At 45.4% G+C, this 17,286-nt stretch overlaps 1 protein-coding gene across 2 annotated transcripts in view; it reads left to right on the forward strand.

Annotated features, from left to right (window-relative positions):
• Positions 1-17,286, forward strand: part of ECA3 (endoplasmic reticulum-type calcium-transporting ATPase 3) — a 204,977-nt gene that overhangs the window by 1,974 nt on the left and 185,717 nt on the right. For both annotated transcript variants that reach the window (XM_087378846.1, XM_087378844.1), the window contains exon 2: positions 5,535-5,585. In XM_087378846.1, coding sequence (XP_087234972.1) covers positions 5,535-5,585 — 51 coding nt within the window. The remainder of the gene's footprint in view (positions 1-5,534; positions 5,586-17,286) is intronic.

Genomic DNA, 17,286 nt, shown 5'->3' on the forward strand with positions numbered 1-17,286 from the left:
AAGGCTGGTTTCTATTGATGGGGTAGGCTGTAGTTGTGGAAAAGTTGAAGTGATTGTGGTTGAAATCTCCATGGGAGTCACGAACCAGTAGGGGGTGCACCTGGCTTGATTGTGAATCACTTTAGGGAGAGGCTGACACCCTGAAGGGTGATTGAGTTGTGCTCGACTGCTCGTTGACCAGGGAAAGCCTCTGAAAAGCTTTGGGACTGGCTGGAAATCAGTTCGCACAACCATGGGGGGATGCATTTTCTGAGTAGCCTGCTGAAGTGGAACCTCTGCAAATTGATTGCTGAGGTGTTGAGCATTTCGTTGCTCAGACCTGCATGCTAGTAAATCGCGGGTAATGTAAATGATCTCCTCGTCTGCTGATTGCTTGATGGCCAGATGTGTATCGCGATTTGAGTATAGGTCAGCAAGCGATCTGATCGCTGATCACCTGGCAGAACTGTTCGACCAGCTTTTGGTTATCATGCTGCTGGTTATCTACCGCAGATTCTGCTGATGACTAGTCGCTGGTTGGATGGCTGCAGAATCAAGGAGATATGGCTTTTCTGTTGGAGTTATGTAGGTCACCTCCCCATCTGTGAGCCCCCAAATGAGAAGAGCATGGGCGGGTTTGCACCAAGAAGGTCCCAGAGATGCCATTGGGGCAAACTGAGAGGGTTTGCATGGCTGCCGCATGGGCAGCATGCAGGCTGCCATGTGGGCAGCACACAGAACATAACCCTTTGCCATTGAAGTCCTGACCAAGAGGCAGAAGGGCCGAGACCTGGAAGAACACAAGTGACCTGGATCAGCAGCAAGATCTGCTCAGAGAAAGGCAGGGAAGTACCATTTGGAGCCCTGCAGGAGCTGATCAGGGCACACAAGCAGGTCGAAGTAGACCGTGACAGAGGCGCCTAGAGCAGGAGTGCCACGTGGCAATCAGGCATGCCCTGGGAATGACTGCAAGCAACAGATAGCTGCGAAGCAGTCAGCAGCAAAAGATGCAGCCTTGTGGGAGCTCCAGGAGCAGGTCGGGGCAGAACATTCGGTTGGGTTGACAGCACACTGGGTCTGCAGTCTCAGAAAGTGGCACAGCAAAAGACGGGGCAGTGGCAGGCTGCCACTTGGCCAAATGGGCCTGTCAGTCTATCAAATGGAACCACAGACTAGGTTGGCCCAGTCTGTGGGTAAGTCGGGCAGATATGCAAGGTTCCAGGCCTGTAAAAGGGCCTCTAGGGGAAGGCATTCACTATTCTAGTGTGCCGAGTCCCTAGTGCCTCAACTTGGGCTGCCACCAGTGCAGCAATGAGGTCTAGAACATTAGCAGCAGGCCTTCAACTTGGGCTGCCTACACAGCAGCAAGGAAGGATGGGAGACTTGTGCCTCACGTGAAATCAGCTCCAAGGACTCCCAAAACCTCCCTGCAATCAGTTCGCAGCCAATATAGGGCCGGTTGGGCAAATCGCAGCAAGCTGGCTCCTTGGATCAAGTTGTAGCAGACCTGGAGCACCTTAGAAGGCTGGAAAATCCTAATCGCAGCAGTTAGGCAGCTCCTTGATGGCTGGAGCAGAATTCACAGCAAGCTCTTTGTCATGACAAGAGAAATCACTAATCCGTGATTAGTAGACATTGAAAACATTATTATATATTATACGCCAATGGTGTAACATGTATTTGTATTTATGTTGGACACCGACCGATTTGTTATGGCGGTGGATCATCTCAGTAGATAGGACTAGTCGAGCAGGAGCCACTGCTTCAGACGGCATTGAATTTGGACATGTGATACTTATTCTATTAATAAAAATGTGCACACACGTGTCTAGGTCCTAGGGGCAATAGGAAGGGAAGGGTGCATTAAGATGCATTGAATGGTAGATGCATGGGTCATAGGCTAAGGGTAGGTGTAAATGGGAAGATGGAACTTGAGTGATCTCAAGGGACATCAATGAAAGGGTATCACCCTTTGATTGTGAATCTCACGTAGCATTCTTCATTCACCTTGCATTCATCCTCCATCTCTCTCACACCTTGCATGTAGGTTAAAAATAGAAACAAGTACTCTCACGAGGGCGCTCTTCCCTATTGGAGGGCCAATCAGCATTCAAATTCTGCATGCATTGCACACATTTGCATTCTAGAGAAGGCTGGTTCTTCACATTTCGTATCAGAGCATCGACGATCCACCACCGGGACAGCAAGAGAGCGCGCGGGGCAGAGGGTGTGAGGGCACGAGAAGGCTGCGCAGAACAGAGCCACGGAAGAAAGGCTGCACGGAAGGCATGAGAAGAGTGGAGTGCCATGCGCAAAGGCTGTGCACGAGCGGAGGGGCATGCGAAATGAAAGGCATGGGATACCGAACAGTGGCCTTCAGATTACTGTGTGCAACAGCGGCTTGGCTGACGTGTGCGCGAATTGGAGGTCAATGCAACAGGCCAGAAGGAAAGCAGAAGGATCGCAACAGAAGGCTGCAAGCAGAGGTGTGAGTTTTGGAGGAAGATAAGATCTGATCGCTGCAAACCTTGGATTTTGGAAGCCCTGAGGTAAGGAATTTCTCTGAATTTTTTGGTCTTTGGACGACTCCCCCTCCCCCCGTGCGAATAGACCCTTAAAACCCTTAAATTTAACTGTGGGGAAAAGAGAACCCCCCCCCCCCCCCCGGGTTTCTTTCCAACGGAAAGTCGGAAGGGGGCACCCATCAAGTACCTCCTATAACGGTATCTAGAGCTCCAATCCACTCAAAACAAGTAGCCCAAACGGAGCGTACCAGTTTACAGCAGAAATACAAGATGAAAAGCTTAAAAGAGAAGGAAGAAGAGATCTTTTGAAGTGTTTTCTCAACGCAAACGAACCGGGAGTCGGATAAGTACCACCAACTCTACAACACTTAACTTTTTGTTATAAAACAAACCCCTTTTCTGAAATTACAGCAAGTCATTTTCTCTCTTGTATTACTAAAAGGAAAGAATGGAAGGAGAAGGGATATTTAATAATGAACTTGTCCTTTTTCCTCCACTACCAGAAGAACATAGGGAGAGAACACCATCACCTCCTCCTGAAGAGGATAATGTAGATGAGAGTTACACACATATTGAGTATGATAACCCATGTATAGAATTTCCTTCATCTCTCCTTCAAGGATCTCTTGATAGGGAGTTTTCCTTCGGAAATGAAGGGAGAAATGAGTTCATCCAAGAGCAAGGCACTGAGTTTACGCCTTTAACTCAAAATCCCGTACACATGGATTATAATCCAAGTGCAAGAGGGAGAGAGGAGTCTCCCGTTGATAAGCTGGTTTCTCAGCTTAGCCATATGATTAAACAGTCCATTATGACCAAATTAGGGACTAAGAGAGTGCTGAAAGAATGGAAGTTATGAGGCTAGAATAATCCATACAATCATTTGGGAAGGCGTGGAAGAGCAATAGAAGGAATTCGCTGGAAAAGAAAAGGGCTGGGAGGGAGAGAAGAAGACAATACACCACACTAGGGGCCATAAATAAGGGCTGCTCACCCCTCCCTGAAGGTTTTTATTGCAATATAAAATAAACTAGCTCCGACTCCCGAGAAGAGCATGAAGTTGAGTATAACTCTTGAATGCACCTGGGAGCTCTGAGACTTGGCCTAGCAAAAAGCTAGAACTGCTTTCTAACGTGTTTTTCAAGATTTAAAAAATAGTATTTCTTTAGGAAACATGGTTTTTACACTTTTATTTTCATCAGAACTAGATCCCTTTATCATAAAAATATACAGACTAGTCACTCATTCATTTTTACATAACATAAATCTTCTTATTCATAGACATCCCTTTGTACCCTTGTTATTACCTTAAAAAAGTATTGAAAAATAATTCATTTAAGAAACGTCCCTCATAATCACTCTCAATATAATAATATTATACATAAATAATTACTTATTAAACACATTTACATCATATGGCAATATCTTTCAAGTGTTTTTATAGTATTAATAACAAGATATTTATGGACATGTTTCACAGAAGTTTAAATTACTGTAAATAAGTATTACCTTGGGCTTATATATCACTCTCATAAAATACATGTAATATTTAATAATATATATGCAAGGTTTTCCAAAATATAACCCCATAGATGTGCTCAAATGGGGTTTTCCGATCAATGTGAGTGGCTGAATGACTATATTTGGACATTGGATTTGAAAGTTATGTCACTTTTAAAAGTGCTGTCCAAGGTAGTTTCGCTGGCGAAACTACCTTGAAAGACCTTGTTCAAAGGGGTTTCGTTGGCGAAACTACCTTGATGGCTTGCTTCAATGAGTTTTCTTTGGAGAAACCCTTTCATGAAGATAGGTTGAGAGAGGTTTTTCAATGTCACCCCCTATTAAGTAAAAAGTTGTAAGAAGGATCATAAGGGAATTTCATAGAGAAGTCTACTCTACGTGTGGGTTTCTTCAAAAGCCATCCCATTATGTTCTCACCATTCCCAAAGATTCACATAAATATTCGTGTATAAAATAGGCATTCCTATAATACTTTTCATATTTCTAAGTGAAACTATGTTTTCTTCTGATCCATTTTTGTCATATTTTTGCGTAGTTGGAAGCTTTTTTTTTCCTTCGCTTGGACGCTCGAAAGATTTCGCTCGGAAAATGCTCGTCCCCATCTATGGATAGCCCCATGAGATAGCCTACAGACCGCTTACCTTCACCTACCCCAGTAGCTCTGATACCACTTGCAACATTAGCTGGAGTAGGCCTAGAGAATCAATAGATGCTATTTGACATTAGAGTAGAGCTTCAAGTGAGGAAGCCATCTCTCTCTATCCCTGAATAAAGCTTTAGTGTGCAAAGGCAGAGCTTTATTCCAAGATGATCTTACAAATGAGCCCATAGTACTTTTATAGTAGCAGAATGGGTAAAGTACACTTATATTTATGGGATTATTTGTAGTATGACAATGGCATCTAGCATGAAAATACATATCGTACCAGGTGGCAGCCTATTAATGTATCTAACGTTTATCTAAGGCTCCATAGCTAAGAATAGCACCAGTTTACATTCTAGTGCCATCTATTGAATTAACCCTAGCTATCAATGCATAGAATAACAACTTATGTTAACCTTAATTTTTTCCCTTAGTTGCGATTGCAATGGGACACCACCACCCTTGGACGGTCTGTGTAGATGGTCCACTTTCTTGCCTCTCTTGACTCTTAGACCCTGTGCACATTTTTTTTTTGGGTGTTCCAATTGCAATTTTGTGAGATTATTTGATAAACATTTGACTTTTTGTGAGAGAATGTTTGAAGAATGTCTTTGTTTATCTATCAATGCCCATAAATATGACACCAGCAGTTATAGGACACCAACATTGCCTTTTTGAAGAGTGTCTTTTTGTTTCTGTCCATGTCCATAAATAGGACACCAACAATTACATTATAATCATCAACTATATAATTCTGGTTTTGTACTTTTGAAAAACACTCATGTGCTGTAATAACAGTTGTTCTTTTACATTGCTTCGAGTATTCTTTGAAGGTTATAATCTCACCCTTGGTTTTTCCTTTTTAGGTGCTTGCATTCTTCCAAGTAAACCAAGATAGCGGTTTGACCGATGCACAGGTAAATATTAATTCTTTTTAAAAAATGGCATCATTAATGCAAAAACATAGCTTGCAAATTCAGTTATCGATTTCCGGTCATATCCACGAAGAAGAAAGAAATTTCTAATCTTTCAATGAATAAGTGTTTCTTATGTAATAGGCATGCTCAGGTTTATTTTTCCTTGGATGGTAAAGCTTTTATGAAAAAATATAAGAGAGCAAAGTGGAGGCTTAGAAGCCCGCCCTTTATCATAATCTCAGATATACATACTTTACAAATGTCCATCTGTTCTTATTCTCTCTCTCTCTCTCTCTCTCTCTCCCTAGAGTTTGGGACCTACCTCGTGAGAGCCTACCGAGACTGGCATTGGAATCCTCTATCCGACTGGTAGAGAGTGGGTTTGATACAGGATGGTATGCACGCGTGCTCTGCTTGGTTCGCCGGTCATGGCATTTAGATGGACAGGCTCCCCCCTTTCCAGTACAGCATGGATGCACCCCCCGAGCTGATTCTACGAGATGAGATTAACCGCATCATACGGCTAGACCTCCTCCAGCTTCACACATTTCGGACTTGGGGGGGGCCAGGAGTTCCCCACCAAGACCCAGCTCTACTATGACCATTTCTTGAGAGTATCGGAGGATGGCCTCATCATCAGATCCGAGTATCTTGAGGACAGAGGAGTCTCACATGCACTGAGGATTGCCATTGGACAGATGCGAGTCTCCTCCCATCAGCTGAGGATTGAGGCAAGGAGAGCTACAGGCATACCCAGAGAGCAGCAAACTTGTATGCTATGCACAATGGGTCAGGTTGAGACCAAGGAGCACTTTCTTTGTATGTGTCCCGCCTACTGTGAGATCCGAGGGTGCCATCGGTCTTTCGAAGGCTTCAATAAACTCTCTCTCTCTCTCTCTCTCTCTCTCCCCCTCTACCCCCGCCCTCTCTGTTTCTCTTTACCCCCGCTGTCTACTTGGGGGATAATCTACCCACCCGCCTGCTCTGGGGCTCCCGTGCCACCCCTCTACTCCCGCCCACTTGCTCAGGGCTCCTGCGCCCTCTCTCTCGGCTGTTGTGCCCGCTGCGCCATCTGTTGTGCCCGCCATTTGCTTCTGCTACTACTCCCGTGCTGTTCCTAGGCCTCCGCTTAGGCCCCTCTGCTCCTGCCAAGGAGGCTGGTCACAGCCCATAGGCTGCTCACAGCTCTTATCCCCTGTATCCCCTCTTGATCCGCTCCATCCAGCCAGGTACCTGCAAAACCAGCAAGAAGCTCAAGAAACCCAATAACTGAATGAAGAAAATCAAGAAAACATAGAGGAAGGGGCCCTAGGAATACATCGGCATAATGCAATACTGAAAATACAAGGAAAAGACAAGGGAGAGAGACCAACATGCTTGAAGTTCTCCCAGGGCAGTAAATATGTGAGAAATTTTGTCATCTCCGCTTTGTTATATTTCTGCAAAACAAACAGGGACGAGAGTGGGCTTACAAAGTGCCGACATGTGGTTGTGTTGAAGACAAATGGGGTAAACAGGCTCTAGACAGTGCCATGGCAACTTACTCAGCAGTGACACCCAATAAGTCTGCAGAAAATGTTCTCACTAGCCTCAATAAGATGTGCACAGCCCTCCTTGAAAAGAGAGAGAATCTGGAAGCCACTAATGTGGCCTTGCTGGCTGAGAAAGAACTTGTAGCCAAGGTTCTAGCTGAAATGAAGAAACAGGGTGGGAAGATGCAGGAAGAGTGGAGGAAAGACAAAGCCAGGAGAGAGGAATGGGAGAAAGACAAAACCAGCTTGAGGATAAAGTGCACGCGTGGAAGTTGAGGTACAACAAATCAAGAAATGAAAGGGGCCCCAAAAGAGGAGACATGCAAGGCAATGGAAGAGCTCAAAACAGAAAATGCCAACCTCAAGAAAGATATTGCAGCTATGCAAGCCACAATGCAAGGGAAGCACTTTGAACTCAAACAACAAATCAGCATGGGAGAGGCCAAGATGCTGGAATGGAAGGATGTGGTTAAGAAAACCATGTCAGCCCCTAAAAAGGAGATCATCTACAGCAAATCTTTGAATATACTCGTTAGAGGCTTGCCAGTAGGGGACATCCCTATGACTGACACCAAAATCCTCTTCACTAAGATGGGTGTTAACATCACCTGTGAGACAGCTTGGAGAGTGGGGAAAGCTGAGGCACCAACAAGGCCATTGGTGGTAAGATTTCGAACAAAAGAGGACAAATCCACTCTTATGAGCATGAGGGGATCATTGAAAGGTACTAGGACCTTTTTGGATGACGATCTCACCCTTCGACAGCAGGAACATCGAAGGGAGGGAATGGTGAAAGTGATGGCAGCAAGATAGGAAGGAAAATGGGCAGCATATAGAGATGGGAAAGTGATTATCCGTGAGAGAACAGCCAGAGCAGGAAGGTGAATTGTGATGGTGTCAAACCAATGGGCAAGGCACACAAAGGGATCTGAAAACAGCAGTGTGGAATTGCAATGGTACCCTTTGGTCTGACCCAGCGGGTTTTTTCGGAGACATACACTGATCGAGACATGATCTTCTACACTGAGACACATGAAAGCCCAGAGAGAGGGCTGCCCATGGTGACGGGATACATTTGGGAATCAGCCCATAGGAAAAAGATGAGAGGGGACCGTGGGATACGGGGCTTAGGAGTTGTGGCTGTCCTCTTTAGATCACAGCTGAGACCACTCATATTTGTGGTATAGAGGAACACGCACGACATATGGAGTATTTGAGGATGGATTTATCATCAGACCCCATTACCTTGAGGATAGGGGAGTCTCACATGCATTGAGGATTGCCATTGGGCAGATGCAAGTCTCGTCCCATCAACTGCAAATCAAGAGTTGCAAGTATACCCAAAGAGCAGTGTGGATGTGCAGGTTATGCACGTTGGGAGAGGTCAAGACAAAGGAGCATTTTCTATGTGTCTGCCGAGCGTACTATGAGATCCGAGGACGGTACAATTGCCTCTTTGAGGAGGGGCACGGCTTTGGTCCACTATCACAACTAATCCACTTCCATGACCAGGTCTGCATTGGGCTCTATTTGATTAAGATGCGACGACATAGAGAGACACTACTGCGACAGATCAAAGAGCAGCAGGCTGCAACCACACCACAGGACATTGAGGTCGACCGAGCACATAGACTTGTCATACATTTTTATGCGTTTGAGTCAACTTCAGGACATAGTGGGGTGGAGGAGGAGGAGCTAGTTGATATGAGGGCAGTATGGATCAACAAAGAGAGCCCACACGATGCTACCGGGCGAGGGACGCAGAAACCACACACGACATGGAGAGTGTAAAGCCTCTCGCTCTTGAAAGACAGCAATTACACTTTCATTTGCTATGAAACCTCCTTTGTAAAAGACATCAAAGACACTCTCATTGGCTCTCCCTCTCTCCCTCTTTCAACAGATACACTAGGGCCCAGGAAAATCGTCGGGCTACACCCCCCCGAAGGTTTTTATTCATGAAGAGAGAAAGTTGTTACAAAAGTTCAGTGTAGAGTTGCTTGATACAAAATCCAACATGAATCCATATTACAAGAGCTTCAAACTCATTTCAAATTGGTAACATGCCACTTGTCTAAAATCTAGACTAAGTCCTATTACATGCCACTAACGACAATTCTGGAGTCTTCGAAGCACTTGGTCACACAAACCACCTCCTAGATGCTTGTTAGGCTCCCGTAGCGCTTAGGAAAATAACTCTTCCCCACCACCATGGCACCCATTAATTGTTAGCGCTTTGCATGCAAATAACACACTCTGGACTAATTCTAGTCACGGTGGGCGTCCCCACTGAACACATGTGCACATTTAACAAATATAAAAAAATATATTTATTCTCTGGTTGACCGAAGTCAATGCTCTTGATCATAATTAAGGGGCTTTGACTAAGGGTCGAGGCACCTTAATTATGGTCACGTCTCTCCAATCGAAGTTGGCACAACTCTCCAACCGAAGTTGGTACATCTTGGTTAATTGTAGTTAACCCTCTTGGAGCATGCCAAGTCTTGTTGACTGAAGTCAACACTCTCTGACCGTAGTCAGCTATGTGGCTCTCTGGTTAACCGCAGTTAACCCTCTTGGTAATAAACCAAGTCTCCCCGACCAAAGTCAGGCTTACTTGACCAGAGTTAAGTATCTTTGACCGTAGTCAATTCTTTGACCATTAAAAGAACTCTTTGACCATAATTAACACATGAAAACTCTTTAATTATGATCAGATAAATGATCAACTGTACTTTGACTTACGATATTTACATTGTGGTAACAGAGAGTGACTAGCGCATACACGATCAACATTCGGCCTATCTCAGCTCTCCTCAAAGGAGACTGCCAGAGACGAGTCATCACTCTTGACCTTGCCCACCAGATCCAGAGATCAAGGAGACCACGTCCTTTGCCACAGCACGAGACGACTCGATAGATGAGATACGGGGTATCTTTGCAGCCCATCGGAGAGCCACGACTATGTCGGGTGTTGGCTTTTTGAGTCTCATCTTTCAGCTTGTCCCTGAGTTTGTTTTGTTCGAGCTCTTTAGCTCTTTAGCTTAGCATAGCACTTAGCAAGGGCCCTAGCACACCCTTTCCTTCAGCCCACTAAGGCTTGTGTGAGTTATTTTCTCTTGGTGTACTTTGAACCATAGGCCCGCGAGGCCTCCCGAGGATGTTAATATATCTTTCTTTCTCTCTTTCTCTCTCTCTCTCTCTCTCATGCCCTTGAAGAGGCAAGGCATTTGTTGTGGGTGAGTTGTTATCTCTTTTTAGGCCACATTGCTTAAGCAACATGAGAAGATGTGACATACAATATAGTAAACTGCAGTAGGCATGCATGATCAAGCTATCAATGGACGGTGTTATCAAGGTTTTTCAGTGGCAAATCTCCTATTAAAAAAATTTATGCCGAGGGAAAATAGGACCACATGCAAGCCAAATCGGCTTAAAAGAGATAAAAAATAGGAAGATAGAGGATGCAATAGCCACCTTATCTGTAAGCGTAGCGAAGGCATCCTCTTGGGCAAACTTGATCAAGAAGAAGAAGAGCAAGGTGGACATGCCCTGTTGTAATACCCCTATTTTCTTAGAGAGAAGTGCATGACATCTAGAAGTAGGAACAAGAAAGGCAACACAAATTGCATCATATAGTGAAATGGGGAGTGAATGAGGAAGACAATAGACTCTAGATAAGCTTAGGTCCTTAGTGCAATCATGTCATATTGCAATGTTGGAGTCGAACAACTGGGGAGTAAAGGTACATTGCTTGATTCAAAAGCAAAGGAATGCTATCCTTGGTAAATGTCTAACATTGAGAGATGGTCCGGACACCTAGAGGTACCAAGAACCTTGTGACAATGGAGGACAACATTGGTTATTCAGACTGTTGTGCTGATAACAAAGCTAACACCGCTTGCTTTGGAGGACTTCCAGGGTCAGGGCTAGATGAGTACAGGGACACTGGAGGTTGCAGTATAGAGCTACATGTAGATGTTGTGGGTGCCTTTGGGATGTATTCGGCTTGTTGTCAAAACAAGTAGCCAGATGAGTGGAGCCAACAATATGTTCATTCTTTGTGCATTCATTTGGACTTAAGTAGCTTGCATTAGGCACAGTGACCTCTCCACCTGTGAGACCCCAAATGACCTACAGTAGATTAAGTGGTCAAAGAGAAGCCACGTGGGCGTATGAGAAGGCCCACATAGGTGCAAATCTGTGAGAGAAATAAGCTGCCACGTGGGCAGCAGATGCAGGAGTGTAGCTGGCTAGAACAGGCCTTGCAGTGGGCAGCGAATTGATATAGCAACTGTACGGCTACAGGACAGAAGGTACGGGCAGGTACAGGGCCATTCAAGCTGGGCGACAGCAGTTGCAGATAGGCCGGCAGAGAGCAAAGAGGCAATAGGTACAGTCAGGTACAAGAGGCCATACAACTGTACGGTAGGTCCATACAGTTTCTGCTATGTGATAGGGTTGGTTCAGTCGACTTTTGTGATCTACAGGAGAGGGTTGCATGTCACTGCATGTGATCTACAGGAGATTGACTTAGATAAGCGTTTTGCTTTCAGATGCTCTGTGTACTATGAGATCCGAGGTCATGATGACTCTCTCTTTAGGGACGGGTTTGGACTAGGTCAGGGTGCTTCCAAACCCTATAAAAGCCCCATTGTTGGAGATATAGGGTCAATGTCCCACCTTTGAGCCCCCAAATCAGCTCAGGGGGCTGACACCTCAACATGCATGTGGGTAGATGAACCTGTAGGGTGAAGGGGTGAGGCTGCCATGTGGGCGGCAATGTGGTTGCCACATGGGCCGTAGATCATATTCCTTGTTAGGGTGAGCCACCCATCTATGGGGCTGCAACATACACAGCCATGAGGCCATCCATAAGGCCTTGGAGCTGGTGCAGGACCAGCAGAACAGCAGCATAGAGTGGGGGGTTGGGGCCATTTATAGGATTGGCCCCAGGTTGGCAGGACAACAGACCAAGACGGCTGTCTGTAATAGAACAACAGATGAGGCCAGGCCACCAACAGCAGATGGAGTCGAGGGAGAAGATGCTCCAGGGCGGCAGAAGGTACAGACCCTGTCAGCTGACAGACTGGTCGGCCATTCTGTCACTGGGTCAACTAGATTAGGGCCTATATTAGGCCCTCCCCTTAGGCATTTGAGGCATTCAAATGTGCAAGAGCTGAGCACCTCTGGACACTGCAGCCTGCAAACCAGCACCCTGCTGAAGAGCATTGTGGAGGACAGGAATGCAGCAGTAAACTTCAGGATCCACATCAGTAGTGCCACATACACAGAAGGTCCTTGCAGGGCAGAAGTCCAAACGTCTGCAGCAGACCTAGGTGCATACCTATTCATAGTAGGAGAGCATGAGGGTGTTGGAACACTGAAAGGAAAGAGTAGAGTTGACACAAAATCAGAATACTTGCTTATAGAATGAAGAAGAAAGAGGTCCTTAAGTAGGCACCTCATACAAGGTCACTGACATCACTGATGACCTCAAAGCTCCACAATCATCTCCTCAATCTGCTCCTAGATTCACTCAATCATCCTATGTGGCTTTTCCACCACCTAACTGTGCTTGTGGGCACCTAACTGTGCCTCTAGCACTCACACATAGAAACATAAGGTGTGCCTGAGGCATACACCTTGAGATATCCCAACAAACCCCCCCTCAAGGAAATGCCTCAGGCTATGTCAAGGATACATCTAGTCTCATAGTTTCTCATGCCATCTCATGGTGGTCAAGGATAAATCTATGGCTAGGTTCTCATGCTAGCAAGGGTTTCCTTGGGTGTAAGGTAAACATAAAGGGATACAAAAAGACCTTCCAATGGTTATCTCCCCTACATGTACATGCACACAATGTCTGTAGGAGGTACCATGGAACAAACATACACATGGCCTACATCATAAGGTGACCAGAGGTGTTTACAAAACACACAACACACAACACACAATAATTTATTTTCATTCATTTTGGAGGACTATCCAGGCTGAGTACCTTGACATAAAAAGAGAGATCTGGAGCATACATAGAGATGTTTAAAATGCATAATCTTCATGGGATGCCTCATCTTGTGGAGGCAAAATATCCATGTTAAGGCAAGGTCTTACCACATGGGCAGTGTCTAGTGCCTTATAAGATGGTACTATGATAGAACAAGTGGATTTGAAAGTCATATCCTTCAAGAGAACAATTATCTTGTCATCTCCATAGTTGTGTAGAGAAGCATATCTTAGGTATCTGACCTTCATCTTTTTCTTGTACTTGGAGTCAAATAAAAGTTCCATGAGAGGGTAGATCTATGTAGTTGCTTCCTTTTTGGCAACCATTGTTTTGGCAATCTTCAACAAGGAAGTCAGGTTGGCATTTTCATCCTTTGTAGCATAACAAGACATTGCTTTATGTTTTGGCTTTTCACATATTTTGCATAAGCAAGCCATGAGAGGCTCTAACCTAAGTATTGGGTAGTGTCTTCTCTCTTACAAGGCAAAAAGAACTGAAATACTTCCAAAGTATAGGCACTTGTTGTAGCAAATAGTAGTGACTAGTTTTCAAACAATGATGCTACTTTTGCATGCTTCATAGGAGTGAATGAAATAAACACTTTCCAATCACAACCAGGTCTAGCAAGTCAAAACAAAACTGAAGCAACACTTGTAGTGAAGTTATTAAAAACTTCAAAAGACCAGAAATGCTAGAGTAGCATTTTATGTAGCATCATTTTCAAAAGTATGTCAAAACTGTCAAAACTAGAGAGCTGAACTTGGAGGGCTCATATCACACTCTTCAAAGCAAAAGAAAGAGGGCTTTCTGAGGCAAAAGAAAGCTGGTATACCACAGTAGATCCTCTGGGAAGAAGAGGCGAAAATATGCGTCAGGTCGCCTTCACCTTCTTGAACAAAGTCGACTGGTTTTTCTCTGTTTTCTCCTTCAATATGCAGCCATTGCTGCTCAGATTTCAGCACAAGGTAGCTCTAGGTATGGAGAAGCTTGCCCTGGAAGGAATTAGGAAAAGACAGAGCAGGCGCAGAGAACTTGCAGGAAGAAGGATCGACGATTTTCGTGCAATGGCGACCAGCAGCGCGGGTTATTCTCCAATTGCTTGCAGCCCGAAATTCGCCCTAACAAGAGGGATCTCCAGCTGGAAGGGCGTGGGAAATGGGTGAGAATCAGAGGAGAACAGGCTCAAGCAAATTTTTGGAAGAAGAGGGAGAGATGGTGAAGAAGAAGAAGAAGAAGAAGATGATGATGTGGCAAAAATGGGCTCAAGGGGGATCAAATGGCTCTGATACCATGTTGGAACACTGAAAGGAAAGAGTAGAGTTGACACAAAATCAGAATACTTGCTTATAGAATGAAGAAGAAAGAGGTCCTTAAGTAGGCACCTCATACAAGGTCACTGACATCACTGATGACCTCAAAGCTCCACAATCATCTCCTCAATCTGCTCCTAGATTCACTCAATCATCCTATGTGGCTTTTCCACCACCTAACTGTGCTTGTGGGCACCTAACTGTGCCTCTAGCACTCACACATAGAAACATAAGGTGTGCCTGAGGCATACACCTTGAGATATCCCAACAGAGGGTGCAGCAAAGGGAGCTTTGCTTGTAGTATAACAACAAAACTCAGCCCTCCTGAAGTGCATTAGGGACACGTGGTGATTTAGGAGGGGTCTACAGCAGAAGGATCACCAAAGAGAGCCTGTTCTTGGTGGTTTACCTCAGCGTATTTACCGAAGCTGTTTTCACAGTTTTGGTTGTATTTTGTACTTAGACATTACCTCTATTTATGAGATTTTCTTGGCTGGATATTTGTGTGTATTCTCTCCATATCTTAAGTGTTCTCTATCTGTATATTGTTTCTATCTTGGCTGTACATCTGAGTTCTCTTTCAGATTTGGGTTTCCGTCTTTAGGTCTAAGTAAGCACATCTATTTGAGTTGTGTTCCATTGAGTATCATGTGACCGTGGGGTGAACCTTCCATTGCATAGGAGTGTTGGCCTCACATAAGCAACCTCCGTTGCATAGGATTGTTGGCCTCAGCATCAAAGCATGGGGAAAGGAGAGCTGGAGAATGTCAAAGACAAGGGGAGAAGCAAGAAAGAGGACAAGATTCCAAAGCAACTGAATCTAGAGGACGTCAATACACGTGTCAGTAGGAGCGGGCTAGGAGTGGACAGCAAAGCATAACAAAAAATGCTTATATCATCCACATCGGCAATATCATCATCCTCATCAACATCCACCTCGGGGTCCTCAACTTCGACATTTGACATCCACATCGATTGCTACATCAGCTACATTTGTTACACCAGGTTCACCACCTGCTTCGCTCTAGAGATCCATACTGGCCCACAATACTCTACCTCTTCCCTCTCATCCCTCCCTCTTAGCCAGCCCTCACTGGAGTCACTTCATCACTGTCCCAGATATCCCCTCTCTCTGCTCAGCTCACTCAATCGCCCCCTACCATCCAGCCCCATCCCTCCAACTTTGTACCATCCCCCTTCCAGTTCGAGATCCCGAGAGGACCGGCCTCCCCATTGGCTGACCCACTGGATGCCTGGGAGTCTCTTCTCACAGAGGTACACAACATTCGTGTGTGAGGTGGAGTTGACCCGACTTGTAGAGGAACAGGCCCGTTTCACTCAAGAGTAGCAGGCGCTTGTTACACACAACAGCAGGCTAGTCTCATTCAAGCGCTCACCCAGACATCATAGAAAGAAAGAAAAGAAAGAAAGTTTATTAAAGTCTTCGGAAGAGCTCAAGAAAGAGGTTTCTTCTTTGAGCTCAAGAAAGAGGTTTCTTCTTTGAGCACGGCCTCAAGAGGCACACCAACAGCAACTGTTGAGGCCTAGATAGCCACCATATAGTTAGCCATTGCAGAGACATTCAAATGGGTAGATGTGGTGAATCGGGAACCTGCAAAAGCAACCGTTTCGGCTACCATTGTGGAGTAGCAGCAAAGGGCTACTAAGGCTCTCAACATCAAAGTCCATGGGATCCCACGGACAGAGGTCACACTGATGGACTACATGACTACCTGTGTTGCGACCACTTTAGGGGTTCGTAATCATGCTATTGTGGGAGCATGGCAAGTGGGAAGAGACCCCAACACAGAGCAGCCTCTCATTTTACGGTCCAGAGACGCTTAGGCACACTTGTCAGCTCTACGCCGCAGATCGTTCTTATGAGATCACCCCTCCATATCCATGGATGAGGACCTAGCACCTCTATAGATAGAGGAGAGATGTGCTCTCTTGTAGCATTGGGATGCGACCCGCAAGGAGAGGAAATGGGCAGTAGTGCGGGACAAGCGTCTCATCACCGGGCCCCATCGAACATTTGGCCGCTCTCCCACATAACGGGGGAGAGGCCTATGAGACACATGATACCGAGACACTTGTTTGCACCATCTGGAACTGTAATGGTACCCTATGGTCAGAGTCTAGGAATTTTTCGAAGTTGTACTTCACTTTCTGGATAGGATAGTTTGTTCCATCCAGCTTCCTAGACTCTTCGAATGTCAGAATGAGTGGATTGGATCCCATGGCTCGATGTAGATGACTTGAAGTATGCTGACCTATTATGCACCAACTGCAAGCCGAGAGCTCCTTCGTTCTTGGCAAGACTCCACCCCTTAGTTTGAACAAGGTTCCCGATCTTCCATCTCATGGGCTTTGAGTCACGAGCAAGCGAGCATCCTAACCCATGCTAGAAAAATGTGTAGGACATAGTCAATGTCATAATCATCAATGTCACTCACTGGCATCATCATCAATAGAACAGATACAATCTAATTCTATACAATACAATGCAGCACACACATGGCATGAAACATCAAGGTATGCCCGGTGACAGGCTAGGCAGTGTAGACAAGAAGCTCGTGATAGATCGTTGTCTACTATCTAGAGGAGTAGTAGTGTGTCGTGCCCTCCTGGCAGCTGCTCTACGCCTAACAAGTGCCACAGTAACCCTGTTGGCCGTATCCCAGGTCTGAACTCACTGCTGGAGAATGAATGAGGCCACTCAAGTTCATGGAGTCGGGTCCATTGTTGCTTCAGGAGAAAGTTTAGATGAAGCTGTACCACAGAAAAGACGATGACGATGGTGACGAAAAGGCCAAGCAAAGAGCAAGAGTGGCAAATGGAAGCCACAAAAA

Source organism: Dipteris shenzhenensis, chromosome 9 (assembly GCF_047967505.1).
Source record: "Dipteris shenzhenensis isolate YYH24624 ecotype China chromosome 9, Dip_SZ_1.0, whole genome shotgun sequence".
Taxonomy (NCBI): domain Eukaryota; kingdom Viridiplantae; phylum Streptophyta; class Polypodiopsida; order Gleicheniales; family Dipteridaceae; genus Dipteris; species Dipteris shenzhenensis.